At 31.0% G+C, this 18,080-nt stretch overlaps 1 protein-coding gene across 1 annotated transcript; it reads right to left on the minus strand.

Moving 5' to 3' along the window:
- Nucleotides 1–288: 288 nt before the first annotated feature.
- On the minus strand, nucleotides 289–4,697 carry LOC147074909 (peritrophin-1-like). Its single transcript, XM_085942805.1, has 4 exons — nucleotides 4,615–4,697; nucleotides 3,614–3,681; nucleotides 2,834–2,983; nucleotides 289–739 (listed from the first exon to the last, which is right to left on the minus strand). The coding sequence occupies exons 1-4, from the start codon at nucleotides 4,619–4,621 to the stop codon at nucleotides 473–475; spliced, it is 492 nt and encodes a 163-aa protein (XP_085798931.1). The 5' UTR covers nucleotides 4,622–4,697; the 3' UTR covers nucleotides 289–472.
- Between the last annotated feature and the right edge of the window lie 13,383 nt (nucleotides 4,698–18,080).

An 18,080-nucleotide genomic window follows, 5' to 3' on the forward strand; every position in this document is an offset into this window, starting at 1 on the left:
AAGGCATTTTTCAATGCACACAAAAAGCATACGCTCACTGCACTTGTCAGAAGCAAAAGTAAAATGTTTGTCTTTCATTATCTTGTAATTTACATTATTAATATATTATACTATATATATATTATATTATAGTAGAATTACATTTAATATAATACACTTTTAGCTTTTTTTTCTTATGCGTGCAAAACTGGAAATTATACTTTCAATGTCACATGGTCACTCATTCTGATTTTTTTATGTATAAGTATATTATTATGTTATTTAATTTTAAAAAAAAAGCTTGGATTAGTGTAATTTTAATGATTTCTTTTGAATAATTTTGTAGATTACATTTTTAAATATTTATTAAATTTATAATGAATATAAAAAACATCTTAAAATCATATATAAAATTTTATTGTTAACACAGAGTATTTTCGTAAACATTGCGTGAATTTATAATATAATAGTGTTCAATAATAATTTCTCATTATTAAACATCAAATGGGGTCAGACGGCAAGCGCAATTTGCCTTATCGGGGAAATCGCAAACTTGGAGGCGGGCGTTGAAGTGAAGTCCAGGTGAGCAGTGAAGCAGGGTCTTCATACCCCAGTTGCACTCGTAGAAGGTGGTGCAGTCCTTTGGGTTGGGCAAGTGGATGGCTACCGAGCCGCTAGATTGGGCTGGACACTTTTTGTTGGCAATAGGCCAGCAAGGCTTAACGGCCCTGCATGCGGCTTTTGCTGGCCAGTCACAGATCTAAAATAATTTAAAAAATAATATATCAATATTTACTACCTTGGTATAATATATTTTAATTCTTCAGTAAAGTAAAGATTAAAATTCTTTTTTATCTTAATTACTGCGTAGGTATACAATAAAGGTATTTTGACCGACACATTTAATGCAATAAAAAACAGATATTTTGACCATCTTTTGGTTATTATGTGACTGCAAACAACTATTTTCGTCGATGAATTATTTCAAATCGAAAAATAAAATATCGCCTAATATGTGTGACTGAACTTTATTTAGGTTTCCCTCAAGACGCGTCTTCAAAGTAAATTGACATTAGACAAACAACAATTTATGTTATAACTGTAAAAAAATAATATTTTAGTGTATCAAATGCGTAAATTGAGAAAATATTTTATTATGTCTTATTTTTTTGGGTAAATTTACAATAAACCATTAGGAAAATATAAATATTTTGGTTTTCTATTTTATTTATCTACAAGAGTCGCCGTGCTTGTTAATAAATACATCATATGATTATAAATTGTATATATTTGTCAAATTTAATTGCAAGTGATATTTTCGTGTTTATAAAATGTTAAGTATTTTTTTATTACAAACTTCCTATAGGTACTTATATTTTTTTTAAGTATGAACTTAAAAAAAATTTGCAAGTACATACTCGTAGATAAAACTAATAAACTATTACGTTGTATTCCAAATCAAATTACTGCAAACGAATTAATAATAAAATTACTAAATATTTCACAAAGAACATATTTTGGTTTTAATATTATAATTATGATCCGATTCAAATGCCAAAGGTAATCCCAATTATTTAATAGGCTACCATTAATAATAACGAAATGTTACGTTTGGCCGTGCTCTCCATTTTCAGACATCATTCAGACATTTATCCAGCAATCTATTTGACAGAGATACAAAATTATCAATAATACTAGTTGGCATGTTGATAAGTCTGACTGTTTGAGCATATCAAAATTAATTGTACCCATATATGAAAATATAAACTATACAATATTATATCCGGCAGTGTGAAATAATTCAATCAGTTTAAACCACCTTTCCAATATTTAACAAGTTGTAATGTTGTCATCAACATTGATGAACGATTTCTAATATCACCATGACATAGAGTTTGGTGGTGACGATGGTTGACAAAACAATTAAGCCAGGATTATATTATGATACAGGTCACGTACTATCACGTGACAATGTTATCAGATTGTTGCTCCCATCCCGTAGCACATATTGAACCTTTAAACGAACATTCTCAGTTAGCAAAATCTGCCGAAATCACCAGAATAACAATGAGGTCACCTCACGCGTACCGCACTGCATCGACACCTGTATGATTCAATGAACGTTTTTTATCATTTTTTACATGCCTACACATTTTCGATTCATGTCAAAATCGTGTATTTTTTTGTTTTTAGCGGTTGGCACTATGTATTTTCTAAAAGAATGTTTTCTATTGTCTATGCTATAGATGTAATATGGCAAGTAATTTTAACGCACGCACACGTAGGAACTGTTAGAATCAATTGAAATTAGCATGAATAATAATTAAAAACACTAATACAATAGAGTTGGCACTCTCCATCATTGAATTTACAGATATTGTGATCGTTCAAAATATTCTGCAAAATTAAGAAACCATAGACTAAATTTGTCACCGTGACGGTACGCGACGTGCATCTCAATATAATTACAGCTTTAGATACTTCTTTACTTGGAGTAAAAAAGAGTTGGGACTCTATCAATGATTTTCTTTTGGGCATGCTTTCATACTATAGTTGAAAATATATTAGAAGACTTTGTAAGCGTTATGTAAATGCAATCTTTATAATTCTTAATAATTTCTATTGTATTTTCTGACTTTAGTATCTAAAAAATTGGAAGCATTAGTTAGTTTTTTTTTTCTATTTAAGTTAGGATGAGGTTAGTTGGGTAATATTTATTATTTTTTATAAGATTATGTATAGGAATCTAGCTAATTTGGCATATGTGCTTTCTTGTACCTACGATGCAATGCATAGGATCGGATTGGAATATTGTTCCACATTTGCTTAGAAAACACATAGAGAAATACGATACCTTAGCTACGGCGCTCCATTCCAGCTCATCGGGGCATTGGAAGACAATTGGTTCTCCATGGTCACACTTGTAGAACTTGCTGCAGTCTGATTCGTGAGGAAGAAGTGCACCGTTGGATTGTACTCCAGCAACTGTGCAGATGTTTGATTCCTGGAAATGCAAATGGCTTGATATGAAATACTCAAAAGAATTGCAAGTAAATATTATATTATCACTGTGTTACATATTAAATTATTTCAAACTTTGTAGAATTATAAAAACTATATTATTTTAAAATAACTCAGAAAACACACAGATTAAAAAAAAACTTAGCAAATAAATACATCGAAATTTAATTTGCTTGAATCATAAACAGGTCAGTACCTCATGAGTAAGAACGTTTACTGGGACAGCGAAAAGATGTGAGGTTCGTCTCTCATTTTTTTCTTTTCTTTCATTTTTTCTAGTTTTTTTTTTTAAATATCTTCTGATGTATTTCAAAATTATCTATTTTCAATTTGAAGAATTTAACATTTTTAAATATTGTATTTATTCAATATTGAATAAAATAATGATAATATTAAACTACCTGATTAAGCTCTAAAGTATGGGGTGTCATAACTAAAATAATCGTACCAATATTGTTTATGCTATCGGTATAGTAAAAAAAGTATTGACACTTGCAATTATCGCAATCACATAATAATATGCTTGTCTGTGAGAGTTTTCTTTCAAAAAGTTGCTGAAAAAATGATATCAAAGCATCGAAGTATTGGTAAAAATATATATGTATAAACTTACACGAGTGAACTCCGCGGACACTGCAGAGATGCCAATCAGGCTCATGATAACAAAAGACAATTTGAATCCTGAAAAAAGATAAAAACAAAATGTAATGTTTTGTATATAATAGAATAACTATTATATTTTTTTTAAATATTCCAAATTCTGTGTCAATGTGTTTTTTTATATTGAATGCTTTTCAATCGTACAATAAATAAATAAAATTCTTAATACATAACACAGTTAATAAATTTTACATGATGTTTAATTTTTAGAAGAAAATTATTTATTTATTCGATAACTTTCTCAATTATGAAATGGTCAAATATTATTTAAGTATTTCATACGAGGTAACGGATATATTGATTTATTAATTTTAAGAACATTTATATTGTTATATAAGTAGAAAAAAATATGTTATATTAAACACTTAGCAGCTTAATACTGTTATCTGTTGGTGGACATACATTATATTAATTGACATAAACACAATAAATTAAGTAGGTAATAATTCTACAAATTGCTTTCTTTTATTTTAATTAATCTTAATTAAGTAACATAATTTAATAATGGTCAGTGCCAGTTTCGTCAGCATGGAAGAATAATATTTTTATAAGTAGTTGACAAAACAGACAATGCCGGTTTTGATCGTTATTAAATTATGTGGTTTAACTACAATATATTTTCTTTTATAAATATTATATTTTTCAAAATAAATCAGCAATAATATTTGTAAAATTTGATTTTTTTTTAATGGAAAAAACATAATATTATGCATATATTCTTTTTTTCACCACAACAAGCCATAAAGCCCAATAAGTGTAGTGAAATAGTTATGTATTTAGTAATAAAGTGAAACAATTATAAACACCAAAATATATTGCGGCTTCAATGAGAATCAAACCCGGAGCGTCTGGATAAAAAGCCAGTACCTTACACACTGGACTACATTATTATGGTAAAATTAGATTTTAAAATTTATTTTACTAAACATAATTTAAATTTACAATAAAACTTACCAGACATGTTGAATTGATTTCCAACTGAACTACTTAAGATCAATAATTAAATCAATTTACTGAACAGCTCGTTAATTAATGACAAATTAGTCCCAATAATGTTGTGCTTTTATATGAAATCAGTGAGTACGCAAAATATATTTTGATACTAGGAATTACTTTTATCTATCGATAAAAATCAAAATGATACCATTTACTTGTACAATAAGATGCATTGGATGCGAATTATATTATAGTCATGTATGTATTATTATTTAAATGTATTAGGTTATCTTGTCACGCTTAAATAATAATCCAAAGATCAAAAAAATACTAATCCCTGCACTGGAACTGGCAGTACTTTGATTTATGTATATTTTAATATTTTGCCTTCAATCTTCGATCAATATCTTGAAAATTTATATATATTTTTTTTAAAAAGCAGTAAGTAATATTACCATCGTAATAATACATCGGTAATACTCTAGTGCACGAATATCTAGATCTTGGTAAGTTTCTCCTGGGACACTCTCAGCACAACATTGAAGGACGCCTATTATCCGTTACGCCATGGTTACGTGTGGAGACGTGTCAGGTAGTGAAGACAAAAGCAAGTAGAAACTTACTTAACATCAAATGAGAATCATCTCACATCTTTTCAAAATATTGCAGTGGAGATTGCCTTGACATATTACACCTTTAGCAGGTTTTTTTTTTTTTTTTTAGAATTATTAATAACCATGTCCTTGCTTTTTCGTACAAGGTGGTTGTTAGTAATTTTGAACGATCACAAACACCCAGGCTTTGATAAAAACACATAAATGTTTTTGTCATGACCGGGAATCGAACCCAGGAACTCTCGGGTGGAAGGCAAGCGCCTTACCAACTGCACCACGAGAGCCGCAGGTTGACATCATTTAGTATGGACAGATTTCGAAATTGAGCATACATAGATTTTCTATGGGAAGAATTTTTCAACTTTATGATTTCTGACATCTAATATTCAAAAAAAATATATTTTTCGATAATCTTTCGATACATTTTTTTACAAAACAGAACGAATTCATTTTTACAACATCTTAGCTCGTATTCTTATTTGTCCAGTACAAATCTTGCAATCGATTTTTAACTAACTTCCCGACTAGCTAGACATTTGAAACTTTTAGAATATATCAAAACACGATTCCAATGCACTATTTAATACTGTTAGCCATCTTTAAGTACATATGATTTCATTTTCAGGTAATTCTGTTTTGTATGAAAAGTTATTTCGGAAGAAATCCGTAAAAAAAAAGTGGGTCCTAGCAACTAAATTATTAATATTAATATATACGTGCGTTACTATAGAAATCAATATGAAGTGTCAAAATGACATTTCAGTATATTTAATCAGTATTTCTATCAAGTACAATTTTTTTTGATCGTTTAAGCTATTCAAGTCAAGTTTATAATATGATTCAACAGAAAATTTAAAAACTTTGTATATAAAAATTTCTTTTTATCTTTTAATTATTAGTTAAATTTCTTTGCAATATTAAATCTGGATTTTAGTAATTTTAAATTTAGTCATTCCAAAAATGAATACTCTCTCTTCAGCAGTATTTATTAGTATATATTTTAAAGATATATATTTATCCAATAATTTCTACAATTGCCGACAGATCGCCCATGGAAAACTGTATGACAAAATAAAATAATATAAAACTGATCTTTCTCTAAATTTAGTATAATTATGTAATGTATTGTTTACTTTAGTATGTTATATAATTTAATGGCAAAGAATTGAGATAAGATTAAACTATAAAACGAAATCATCATATAACATTGGTATCGTAGCAAATATATATTTCCAATTAATATCAAGTGTCTATTCAGGTCCGAACTATTGTCCAAAAAGACAAAATTCCAGGTATACAACTTTACCGTGAAACCAATCACTCTGTATAGGTATGAAACCTGGAACCTAACGAAGAAATAAAATAGAAGGCTATCGAAGTATATGGATACAAAATTATACTACCATAGGTGGCGTATACGTACTGTCATACGATCTCCCAAGTTTCAAAGTATGTTATACCTACCAAACTTTTGCAAGTTAATAAGGGTTTATAAACAATAGCCATGTTATATTGTGATGCAATACCTACAGAATTATTCAAACTTGAAAAACACAAGTGTAGGCCATCAGGAGGTCATAGTATTGTGGACCCACGCCAGATATTACATACAAGTATAAAAGCACAAAATGTGTAAAAAGGGACACGCACTATCTATTATTTTTAATTCATTGTAACGCGTATATCTTGTCTGCTATATATTTACTTGACATCATCTCCATCATCTCAATCATCTTCTTGCCATCCAGTCTAAATACATCCTTGAAGGTTAATCATCTGACAATTACATTCAAGGCGTCAGTTTTTAAACGTAACAGCTGTGAATACTGCTCAAGAATTGCAGAAAAGTCCAGTATTTGGTTAGGAGACGACAAAATGATAACACTATCACACCACATCAGGTTCCTGTCAACCCAAGCCACCTGATTCCTTTACCTTCTTCCCTGAGGGACATATCAGTAAGAATCATTCATCAACATTTATATTCAACGGTTTAAAGTGCGAGTATTCAGATAGGCCGGTCACGTTGTTAGATCTGATGAATCTAGAACTCTTCATAAAGTTTATGAAGGAACCCCTGTAGGCACTCGGCATCTGGGTCACCCTCGAAAGAGATGTTCGGATAATTTCAAAAGAAACGCAGAGAGACAGTGTGACTGACTAGAGAGAAAGAGCTCGTTATAGAAAATTGGAGAACGGTTGTGCAGTCAGCCATTAACCTGAACGATCTGAAGCCCTAGTTAAATTAAGTAAGAAAGTTAATGATGTCAAAATTCTCCTGAATTGCGAGACAGTTACAAGCTGTAATGGAATATATACAACCAAATACCTAATGCCAGGCGTTATTTAAATTAAATGGAGAAAAAAATATCATCATTCGTGTTACAACGGCCCGAGGTAGGCTCTGGCCTCCTCAAATCATCTTCGCTTCGCAATCCTACTCCAATCCAGGATTCCAATCGCCCGTGCATCCTGGTTAACTACATACAACCACCGCAACTTAGGTCTCCCAACACTCCTACGCTCGAATGGCTTCGCACCAAAAACCTTCTCGACTGGTCGGCCCAGGTATATCTACTGAACATGACTAGCCAATTGCAGTCGTAAAATGATCATACTACCATTAAAATAAATAACATTTAGATAACCAGAAAACTAAAAACAAGTAAATTGGCAAACTTATAATCGTATATTGATAAAAAGAGCGTATGCCTATTAATTTATACAGCTTAAGCGTCGGCCTATAGCATCGTAGGTCTCAAGTTCAAATCGTGTGTCTGATATGTACACAAATTGTTTTTCAATGTGTGTATGAGTCATAGTATGGATCTAATAGGTTGAGCAAATGGCTGACATCCATTTCTAGTAAAAACAAAATCTGTTAATACATACCTCCACTCTGTGGATGCCCATATGATCTTATTAGTATCGGACATGATCGGAAATGTATATTATAAATATTTTTTTAAGCTCGGCGTCATTTCATTGTATAATACATACGCTATACTTCCACTGCAATATTTTGTCCTTTCATAGTGTGACCAATCAGACTTCCATACGAGGAATAGTTGGGTGTTCACTATTTGCGTAAAAAATTGGGCCGTACCTACTTGTTTTTTAAATGTGTGATAGGATTTATAGCTTAAATACTATCAAACAATATTTAAAAATCAATATATGATTTTCATTCAACTATTAATCGATCAAGGAACACGTAAAATTTAACATGACTTTCATTTTTCAAATAATATATTATTGTCATCGACTTAATCTCATATTATTATCAATAAATGTAATAATATTCATTATATTCATTGTAACATTTACATATGTAAAATTATTTTTACTCTAGATGTTTCCAAGATCGTATCTTTACCTAAAATATTATTATTATCAGTTTTTATTTTGCATATTTAAAGTACAGTACTAAGATAACATCGCATAAAATGGGTACAGACTGTTTTGCAGCTTAAATCGTACGTTAATCAATTCACAAAGATAAAATCAATGCATGACATGTGAAAATGTCAAAACAAGTATATAAGTATGTGTCCTGATAAAATTACGATTTAAAATACTATATAAGACACGTTCCAACTTACGGAGAAGAATATACGTCTCATACAAAGACTGACGCATATCACGATCGATATTTTTTTATTGATTAATTATACCTATAAGAGTACCTATCTAAGAGCTAAAAATAAGACGATTTGGCGCCGCCAACTGGACACCGCCAATTAGACAACTCTGACTAGGCGCCGCCAATTAGAGGACGCCGACTGGGCACCGGATTACTCGACGACGAAACATCGATCATTCAAACAAATGTAATAAGTGAAGAAATATAAAAAAAAACGTTATAGCGTGAACCAAAAAGTAGACAATCAAGTTTAAAATAAAGTATTTTCCTATAGAAAAGTGGGGTGTATGGTTATAGTAAGGACTCGTGTCGTTGGTGTGCTTTTATATAAATCAATCCACGAAGGAATACATTTAAAAGATCACCCCGAGGTTCAATGACGAGAACCAAATATTAAATTTGGTGGAATTATGTGGTAGGAACTGTGAAGAGTGGATTGAGCTTAGCAGTGTGTTGATACCATGGCCCCCATAAGGGGGGAGGGGCTGATAGAGCTCTAGCCTGGGGGGGTGGGCTTATAAAGGGCCCGGCGTGGCAAGTCGACCAGTTAAGTGAGAAAAACACACACCACAAATTTGCTTTTATAGTAAAAAAAAGTCGCCAGCGGCGCTATTTTCTTGAACGATTATTAACATTTAAAAATATAAGACTGTGCAATATTATGATATGATGATTGATATAATTAAATGCTAATTTATAATTATTTTAAGTGTGTTTCCTGACTTCGACTTACAAAATGGCTTTTTTATCCAATATGGTGAAGGGTTCCATGCTTCGTGGGTACCACAAAATAAAGTCGCAATCAGTGCTTCATAATATGCTAAGTGCTGACAACTCAAGAAATCAAGTGGATTTCTTTAAAAATCGCTAAAAATGCACGGAATACCCTTAACCCTGGGGTTACCACTTGGTGTGGAACCACTTGGGGAATACTAATGTAGAAAATCACACTATCCTTAGTGATAGGTAAAGGGCCGCCATAGATCCTGATCTGGCCCGCTTCAGGATGTGGGGGCCATGGTTGATACAGACTGATGATGATACAAAGAAATAAATAGAATTATTTTTTACTAATACAAGTCAAAAAATAAGAATACAGCTAAATGCATTTCTGAAATTGTGGCAAACATTTTAACTAAACAAAAATACGTAAGATAGCCTTTCTGAGTATAATTAAACGATTTTTATTTTGAACATAGGTACATAATTTTTAAAAAATGCGACAAATTAAAACTAATGGCTCTTACAATAAATACTCTCTGCTGTAGGAATTTTATCTATTTGTGATGAATTTTAACTAACGGCAATTACAATACTCTCTGAAGCGCTTACTAAATTGAGTTACTATTAGAAATCGGCTTTTGTATTTTAAATCATAGGTATTAATTACCTTCATTACTAACCGACGTCACAGATCACTCCAAGATTTTTTTCTTGTAACTTACTTGAACTTGCTAATAATTTAATTAACTATTTGTTTTATTCAACGCATAATTCACAAGATTTAAGAATGTAACATTCGATAATTGAGAGATCTTCAATTTAAAAAAATCTGTTTTGAAAAAAGTACGACACCCAGCAGGAATCGAAGAAGAGATCAAAAAGTTTTTTTCTATTGGTTATATATTTTCTGTCTGTGTGTAAAGTGTTTTCAAAATTATGTATGTTCAATAAAAAGAATGGTACATTCTTAAATATTGTGAATTATTTGTTAAATAAAAAAATAGTTAATTAGATGTTTATTTTATTTTTAAATTAAATTTCCGTGTGGTCCGTATTCGTTTTGGGCCGCCATTTTACCAAGATTGTGTTTAAGGGTTCAAAGAAGTGGTGTTAATTATTTTTAAATTACAATTGCCGGTTGACATTTATCAGATAATAAATATCACATGCATTTTATTTTCTTTTTCCAAGTGAATTTGTAATAGTCGTCACAAAGAATTATTTACGCTGTCAAATCAATTATGCCACCTAAACGACAAGCGGTTGGTCGACCTACGCCTCAAGCACGAAAGAAGAGGGTGACATGAGCAACGGGAAATAAAACTGGACACCGATCGAGTAAGCACTGCTCAAGCCCGTTCATCCTAAACAAATGAGCAACGGAAAATAAGACTGGAAAATCTATCACAACTGTAAGGAACCAAGACGAAGTTGTCAATTATCCCACTGAATTCTTGAATTCACTTGATTTGCCAGGAATGCCGCCGCACTTTTAACATTAAAAATTGGCGTGCCTATCAATCTTCTCCGAAACATAAATCCACCACGACATTGCAACGGTACCAGGCTTTCAGTGAAAAAGATGATTAAGAATGTCATCGAAGCTACAATTTTAAATTTTAAATTTAAAGGAGAAGATGTACTGTTGCTACGCATCTCAATGATTCCGACAGATATGCTAGTCAAATTCAAACGTCTGCAGTTTCCTGTGTGACTCGCATTCGTAATGACCATTAACAAAGCACAGGGACAATCGCTACAAGTGTGTGGACTCCATTTGGAAAATCCATGCTTCTCACATGGACAGCTGTATGTGGCCTGCTCACGCGTTGGAAAACCTTCTGATTTATTCGTGTACGCACCAGACGGAAAAACAAAAAATAATATTGTGTATCCAAAAGCACTTTCTTTCTTGGAGTGGCATTGCAGCGCATGTCGGGTCTCGCTAGTTTATGTATATATATAACACCGTTAAAGATTGCAAAGTAATTTATTGGTAGGTATTAAAATTTTCATAACATCAATTAATTTCATTTTAATATGTAAGTACTTAATATTAAATTATTTTATCAGTTATTTAAAAAAATTGTCTATATTATACAATAATAAATTCTAAAAAAAATACATGTAGCCATACAAGACATCTGACACACTGCAGTTAAACACAAAGGTAGTAAATACCTATCGATTATTATAATTTTTGTTCAGTTGAATACTATAATAAATATAGTTGTATACTTTTGAATTGATAATCATACTAACGAAAAAAAAACAACTGAATACACGAAATAAATTTGGAACTATATGCCAAATATTAAAAAAAGTTTTTCAGGCAAGCAGGAATTTTCTAGCTGGAAGGTAATGCATTAAGAATTTAATTTAAGTCCAAAAAATACTTCAAGCTTCTATTCAATCTCTCAAATCAAATATAAGTGCCAAAAATGTCAGTTGTCTGAAAATGGTTAAGATCAGTGCTAATGAGATGGATTTCTGATGGTACTCAATCCATGTTTTATTTAAATTGCAAATGACATCACTTTTTTGGAATATTTGGCACATGGTTCATATTTCCACACATATTATATTCAAATTTAAAACAATATTTCTGTTAAATCTTGAGGATATATTTTTAATTAACTGCTGAATATTTTCATTAGAGTAGACGATGCAAGAATTTTTCTATTCTTTGTTGTTGTGAAACGAAAAAAAAATTAAACCACTGTATTATATTACAATATATTATTGTTAAAAATGAATATATCTTTTATTGGGTCGGAGAGCAAGTGCATCTAGCATTCTTGGGGTAATCACAGATCATATAATGTGTGTCGAAATGGAGCCCCCTGGGACAGTTCATGAGATGTTTGAAACCCCATTGGCACTGATAAAAGCTTCCGCAGTCCTTCGGATTAGGTACGAGGATTGGTGGATCGAGTGGCGAAGGGCACAACCGATTAGCCATAGGTTTGCATGGTGGAGTTACTCCACATTCCGCCTTGGATGGATGAACGCAAATCTAAAGAAGAACACATATATTTATAGTAAATACCAGTGGGCATTGCTCATTTAATATCAAATATTTCCTTGGCTACATACACTACTATTTGGTGCTAAAACGAATGGATCTGGGACTCCAGTATTATTAAGGTAACGCATTACCTCTTATGACAATATATTAAAAACAATTATACTTTAATAAAAGAAATTAACATACCTTGTCGAATCTATTCCATGCCAACCCATCGGGGCATTGGTATTGCCAAGATAATCCATGAGAACACAAGTAGTATTTGTCACAATCGGTGTCGTGAGGAATATATACACCATTTGCAATCTGTCCAGATGCACAGACGTTGACTTCCTGTAAATATAAAAAAATATTAGCATTTCTTCAGTTATACATCTATAAATGGTTGAATGACAAAACAGAACAGTGACAAAACTGAACATGACAAAACATGACAGTGACAAGACAGAACAGCCAGGGGAAAAATATCAATTTTTGTTGAATCTATTTATCAATTAAATACTTATAAAACTTAAGCTTACAAACGAAATATTTATATTTTTTTTTTCAATTTTGACGTGAAATCAACGAAAATTTTAAGAGAGCTGAGAAGTCCGTTGTCAATCAAGTATGATTGATATTTTTTATTAATATTAAAATAAATCCAATGCCAACTATTTTTTCACTTCTTGAACAATTTGACATATTCAATAGTATTTAAAGGTGTCGCTAGTTTTTTAACTTCTTCACCGGGGAGCATGAAATTACTATTTAATTACTAAATTTAAATAACATGATAATTATATCTAATGGCCATCTTAAGACGACAGGCACAACAGCTGTGCCGTCAGCGCTGGAAGGATTAAAGTAAATATATTATGAGAATAATAATAAAATCTCTACGCCATTAACTTATAATTTTACTTCAATGCACTGTGGTTCACCATTCAACATTCAAAGTATGCAAATTGCAATTTCACAAATTATAAGAAAAAAATAAGCGGTGGGTAAAATTTAGTAGACTTTGGGCATAACCTGATAACTGATTATTGGAATTTTTATGTTAAGAGTAAATTAAGAGTAAATCACTATTGGATAATCGTCCATTAATAATAACCCGATATCTATATTTCATTTGAAATGCACAAAACGCTATGGTGAAAACCACAGAACAGATAATAAATAGAATACCGATTGGCAATATTCAATACGCCGCATGGTGAAGCAGGCTTTTGAATGTGTGAGTGTCCTACGAAAATGAAGCACGCATTATGCACGTGCAATTGTGTGTGTAATACACCAACATTAAATGAGCGTAAATGCATAAACCGAGAGCAGTTTTTAGCATTCGACGTAAAACGTATTCCTAACACGTGTGAAAGTTTAACCCGGATTCTTCCTTACTCGAGTCGGTTACCTGCTATCGCCTTACCCGTTGTGTATTTCAGTTCCCATTATTTCTGAGTTCCCTGGTGATAACACTATGATGATTGGTGAACAAACACAGCGGTTAGTTTGGTTAAAACATGACCAAAGACCTTATCATAATTTGACCACTGATAAGTGACATTAGTTTCCTAATTAGTGGAATAATTGACAATTTAATTAAAGTCATATTCTTCTTCAGTTATTTATTTTTAAAATGTATTCAGTCAACAGGTTATGCTTAAACACCACCGAATTATAAATATACGTATAATAATTATAATATAGAAAATCAAAAAACCTTACCTCAGTAAGCACTGAAGATACTGCAAACATGCATATTAAGCCCATAATAACACATAAATGTTTAATTCCTAAAAAGAAAAGAAAGAAAATTACTTATGTATAATTAAAACACAAATATTATCTTTAATTATTACTACTAGACATATTTTTTTAAATCATACTGAATACTTCCCGACGTATTTTTATTGATTGATTTAATATCACTGTAATACCGTAATACTTCAAATTTACGTAGTTATTCATCAATTCAGAGCTACCTATTACAAAATATCAATGATGACGAGCCTCTAATTACCTTGTATTTTGATAAATTATTACGTTATTTAAAAGTATGCTTTAATTTTTTTTATAATAAAGCAATTTTTTGCCTCCTCATAAATACATAATTTGAAGAAACTTTTATAACATGTTTTAAAAAAAAAATACGCCACCCAGCAGGTTTGAACCTGAGTCTCTCGGAATTTGCGCCCACGTGCATTGACTAGGTACTATGCTATAGGAATCTTATTTAATTGCAACGAATTTTAACCAATCGTTTTTATAATACTCTCTGAATAAATTGCGTTACTATTGGCAATCGGCTTCTGTATTTTAAATCAAAGTAGGTATTAATAATTACCTTCATTACTTTCTTGTAACCTGATTGATTATATATTTTCTCAGAAGTGTTTTGAAATTACGTATGTATGGTCAATAAAAATAATGTTACATTCTTGAATCGTGTGAATTATTCGTTTGAATAAAAAAGTAGTTAATTAGACAATATATATGTATCATTATTGTATGTGCTAAAATCCAAGAATATCATATTAATATAGAACTTTATAGTGTATAAGTTAATTTATATTTTAATGTATTTATAAACTAAGCTGATCGAAATTAAGAATTTTATATTTGATTTTCAATCGTATGGTATTATGTATTATTAAGTTTTTGTTATATTATAATAATATTACAATGATCTCTGATTTGAACAGCCTCAATAATAATACTGTTCCTAATAATTTAAATAATTAACAATCCGAAACAATTTCGCTTGTTTAGAAGGACATTGTTCACTAGACATGTTTCTACTAATAATTACAGTTAACATCAGTAATATTATGTAATATAAATTTAATAAGAACTACTTTTTATTGGCAGAAATTTAAATGAGTACACAATAAAACCTACCAGACATTTCGAGTTTTTGTATAATATAATTATATTAAATGGACAATTAAATTACTTGTCTACACTGCTCGTTAGCTAATGACAATGCAGTACTCGTTACACAGTCTTTTTATATGAAATACAAGTAACTTATAATTAACCCTTAATTAATTAATTATTCCTTATTAATCTCAAAATTATCTTTTATTTAATGATAATTATTGTCAAAATCATACTATTTACCTGGAAATTAGATGCACGGAATGTGAACAACAATACTATGACGTATTATTTAAATATATTGGGCAATAAATAACAATTCTTAGATTGCAAATATAATCTTCACATTGAAAAAATAATATAATATGAATGGATGACGGTGAGGTGAGACAAAGACAGAGTCTATGTCTAGACCAGGGGTGACGAACCTGCGGCCTTTTAGGGTCTCAAGTACGGCCTTTTGACTGAATCCAAATTTCCAAAATTCTTTTAATTTTTATATTCGTGCAAATGCAACACAGCATTGGCAGTTTCGTAACATACTGAAGTCGAACGATGAGATATTCAGTGTGGATTTGCCGTCTTATTTTTGACGTAAGTGCGTTGACTATCACAAGGATAGGTGTTTACCAAAATTTTGTCTCTGCGAGAAGAGATAGTTCAATTTTATGAAGAACAGAATCTGCGATGTGAGTTGTTGAAAGTAAATTTTCATTTGAATGTTACATTTTTGTGTGATATCATGTTAAATCAAAATTACTTGAATATTACCTTGATATTGAATATGACATTGAAATATGATATGCAAAAATAAATCCAGGCTTTTTTTCTTTAAAAAAATCTTTTGTAACCTATCTACTGCGTAAATTGAGGGGTGACTACATGTATTTTATGTATATTTCTCAGATGCGGCCTCAGGTTCGTCACCCCTGGTCTAGAGAGTTTTAGAGGCGGATGTACTTACATGCAACCCAAACCAAAGGGCGGCCTTAGACCTATGAATCGGCTTTTTTGTCTCTCTATGATAATATACTAATTATTATCTTATCTACAAGTACAAGTACTTACTTACCTATGTACATATAATATGTATTATAAATATTACTCAGAAATTAATTAAGGCAATACCTTATAACTGATTCATTTTGTAACAGGACAAATATTCACTTGGCCAAAACCACCCAGACATTGACTCAACTGTCTTGCACAACGATCTGAAGGAAAAGTTTGTTTAAAGAGTTTTTATTTTTATACGGGGGTTTAATATCGTGGGGGGTTTTACACAAGTGGTTTTTTTTAAATAGGGGTCATTATCGAGGAGATTATCGACAGGGGAGTTATAACTTTGGGTATTTTCTCCAGGCGTATCGGCTTAAGCGTTGATGTATAATATCGTGGGTCCCAGGTTCTAATCCTGGATCTGGCAAATTCGCATATTGTTTTTCAGGGTCTGTTTGAAGTCGGAGTATGGACCTAATAGGTTGAACAAGTGGCTAACATCAATGTTTTGTTAAAACCAAAAATCTGTTAATACAAACCTCCACTATGTGGAGGTCTATTGTAATGATCTTTAAGGATTGAACATCGTCAAAATAAATAATAATAAATTTTATCGTAGAACCGGTGCATAATATTACATATTTTGTACATTAGTTTTATCACGGGTTAAATAGGTTTTATTGTGTACACAATTCTAAAAGTAATTAAATTAATTAGATAATAGTTAAACAATAAATATTTTTTGCAATAACTATCTAAGATTATTTTTTTCATTCACTATTTTATGAAGGCGTATGTTTTTTATCTTTACGAGATAATACCTATATTGAAAGGTTTTTATTTTGATGGCTAAAAATAGTTAAATAACTATTAATAATAATATACGGATACAGAGTTCTTTGTTACCTACGACGTGTTCATCCCGAAATCATCAAGATACGATCTATAAATGAAAATATGTCGAAATTAAACGGAACACCTGTTCATTCAATATAATATATTATCTTAAAATGGATAATCCTATTTGTATTAAGTCTTGTAAATTCAGAGTCATCAGGCAGATATGAGTGTTCACTGCATACGTGACAGTCGCAGGAAAAGGTAAATATTTTAATATCAATAATAAATCTTTATGTTTATACTAAATTACATTGTACCCATGATAATACTAAAGAGCTATAAATAATAGTAAATACCTACATTAGAAGAAATTCTATTTATTATTTTAAAAAAATACCTAAATGTGATTGAATGTGTAATCCACTTTGTTATCTGTATGCCTAATTATGTTTTATTCTCCTTGGCGCACTCAAAATGGTGGCGATAATTGGATGCTATTTAGATTATTATCTTCATGTATTTTCTCCATATAGGTCCATACATTCCATGATTCATCATTTCATTCATTCATCGATTCATCTCTATCACTTTGGCCAAAACGCCTAATGTAATAGTTATCTTCTTAATACATTTTAATCATTATCATCAGCCATGATCTATTGACTGCTGAATGAAGGCCTGCTCTAGCTTTTTCACTCTTCTCGGTCCGTAGTTTTTCGCTACCATGTACATCCACCGAACTTTATGAGTTAGTCTATCCAGCGGGTTTTAGAGC

The sequence above is a fragment of the Rhyacophila brunnea genome, unplaced genomic scaffold, assembly GCF_057557595.1.
Source record: "Rhyacophila brunnea isolate RB1 unplaced genomic scaffold, BYU_Rbru_1.0 scaffold_15, whole genome shotgun sequence".
Taxonomy (NCBI): Eukaryota; Metazoa; Arthropoda; class Insecta; order Trichoptera; family Rhyacophilidae; genus Rhyacophila; species Rhyacophila brunnea.

Excerpts from the sequence above, each read along its gene's own strand:
- LOC147074909 (XM_085942805.1), bottom strand. Across the intron at positions 2,984-3,613 it reads TGTCCGCGGAGTTCACTCGT|GAATCAAACATCTGCACAGT; the intron begins GTAAGTTTATAC and ends TTGCATTTCCAG. Across the intron at positions 740-2,833 it reads AATGGAGCGCCGTAGCTAAG|ATCTGTGACTGGCCAGCAAA; the intron begins GTATCGTATTTC and ends AAATTATTTTAG.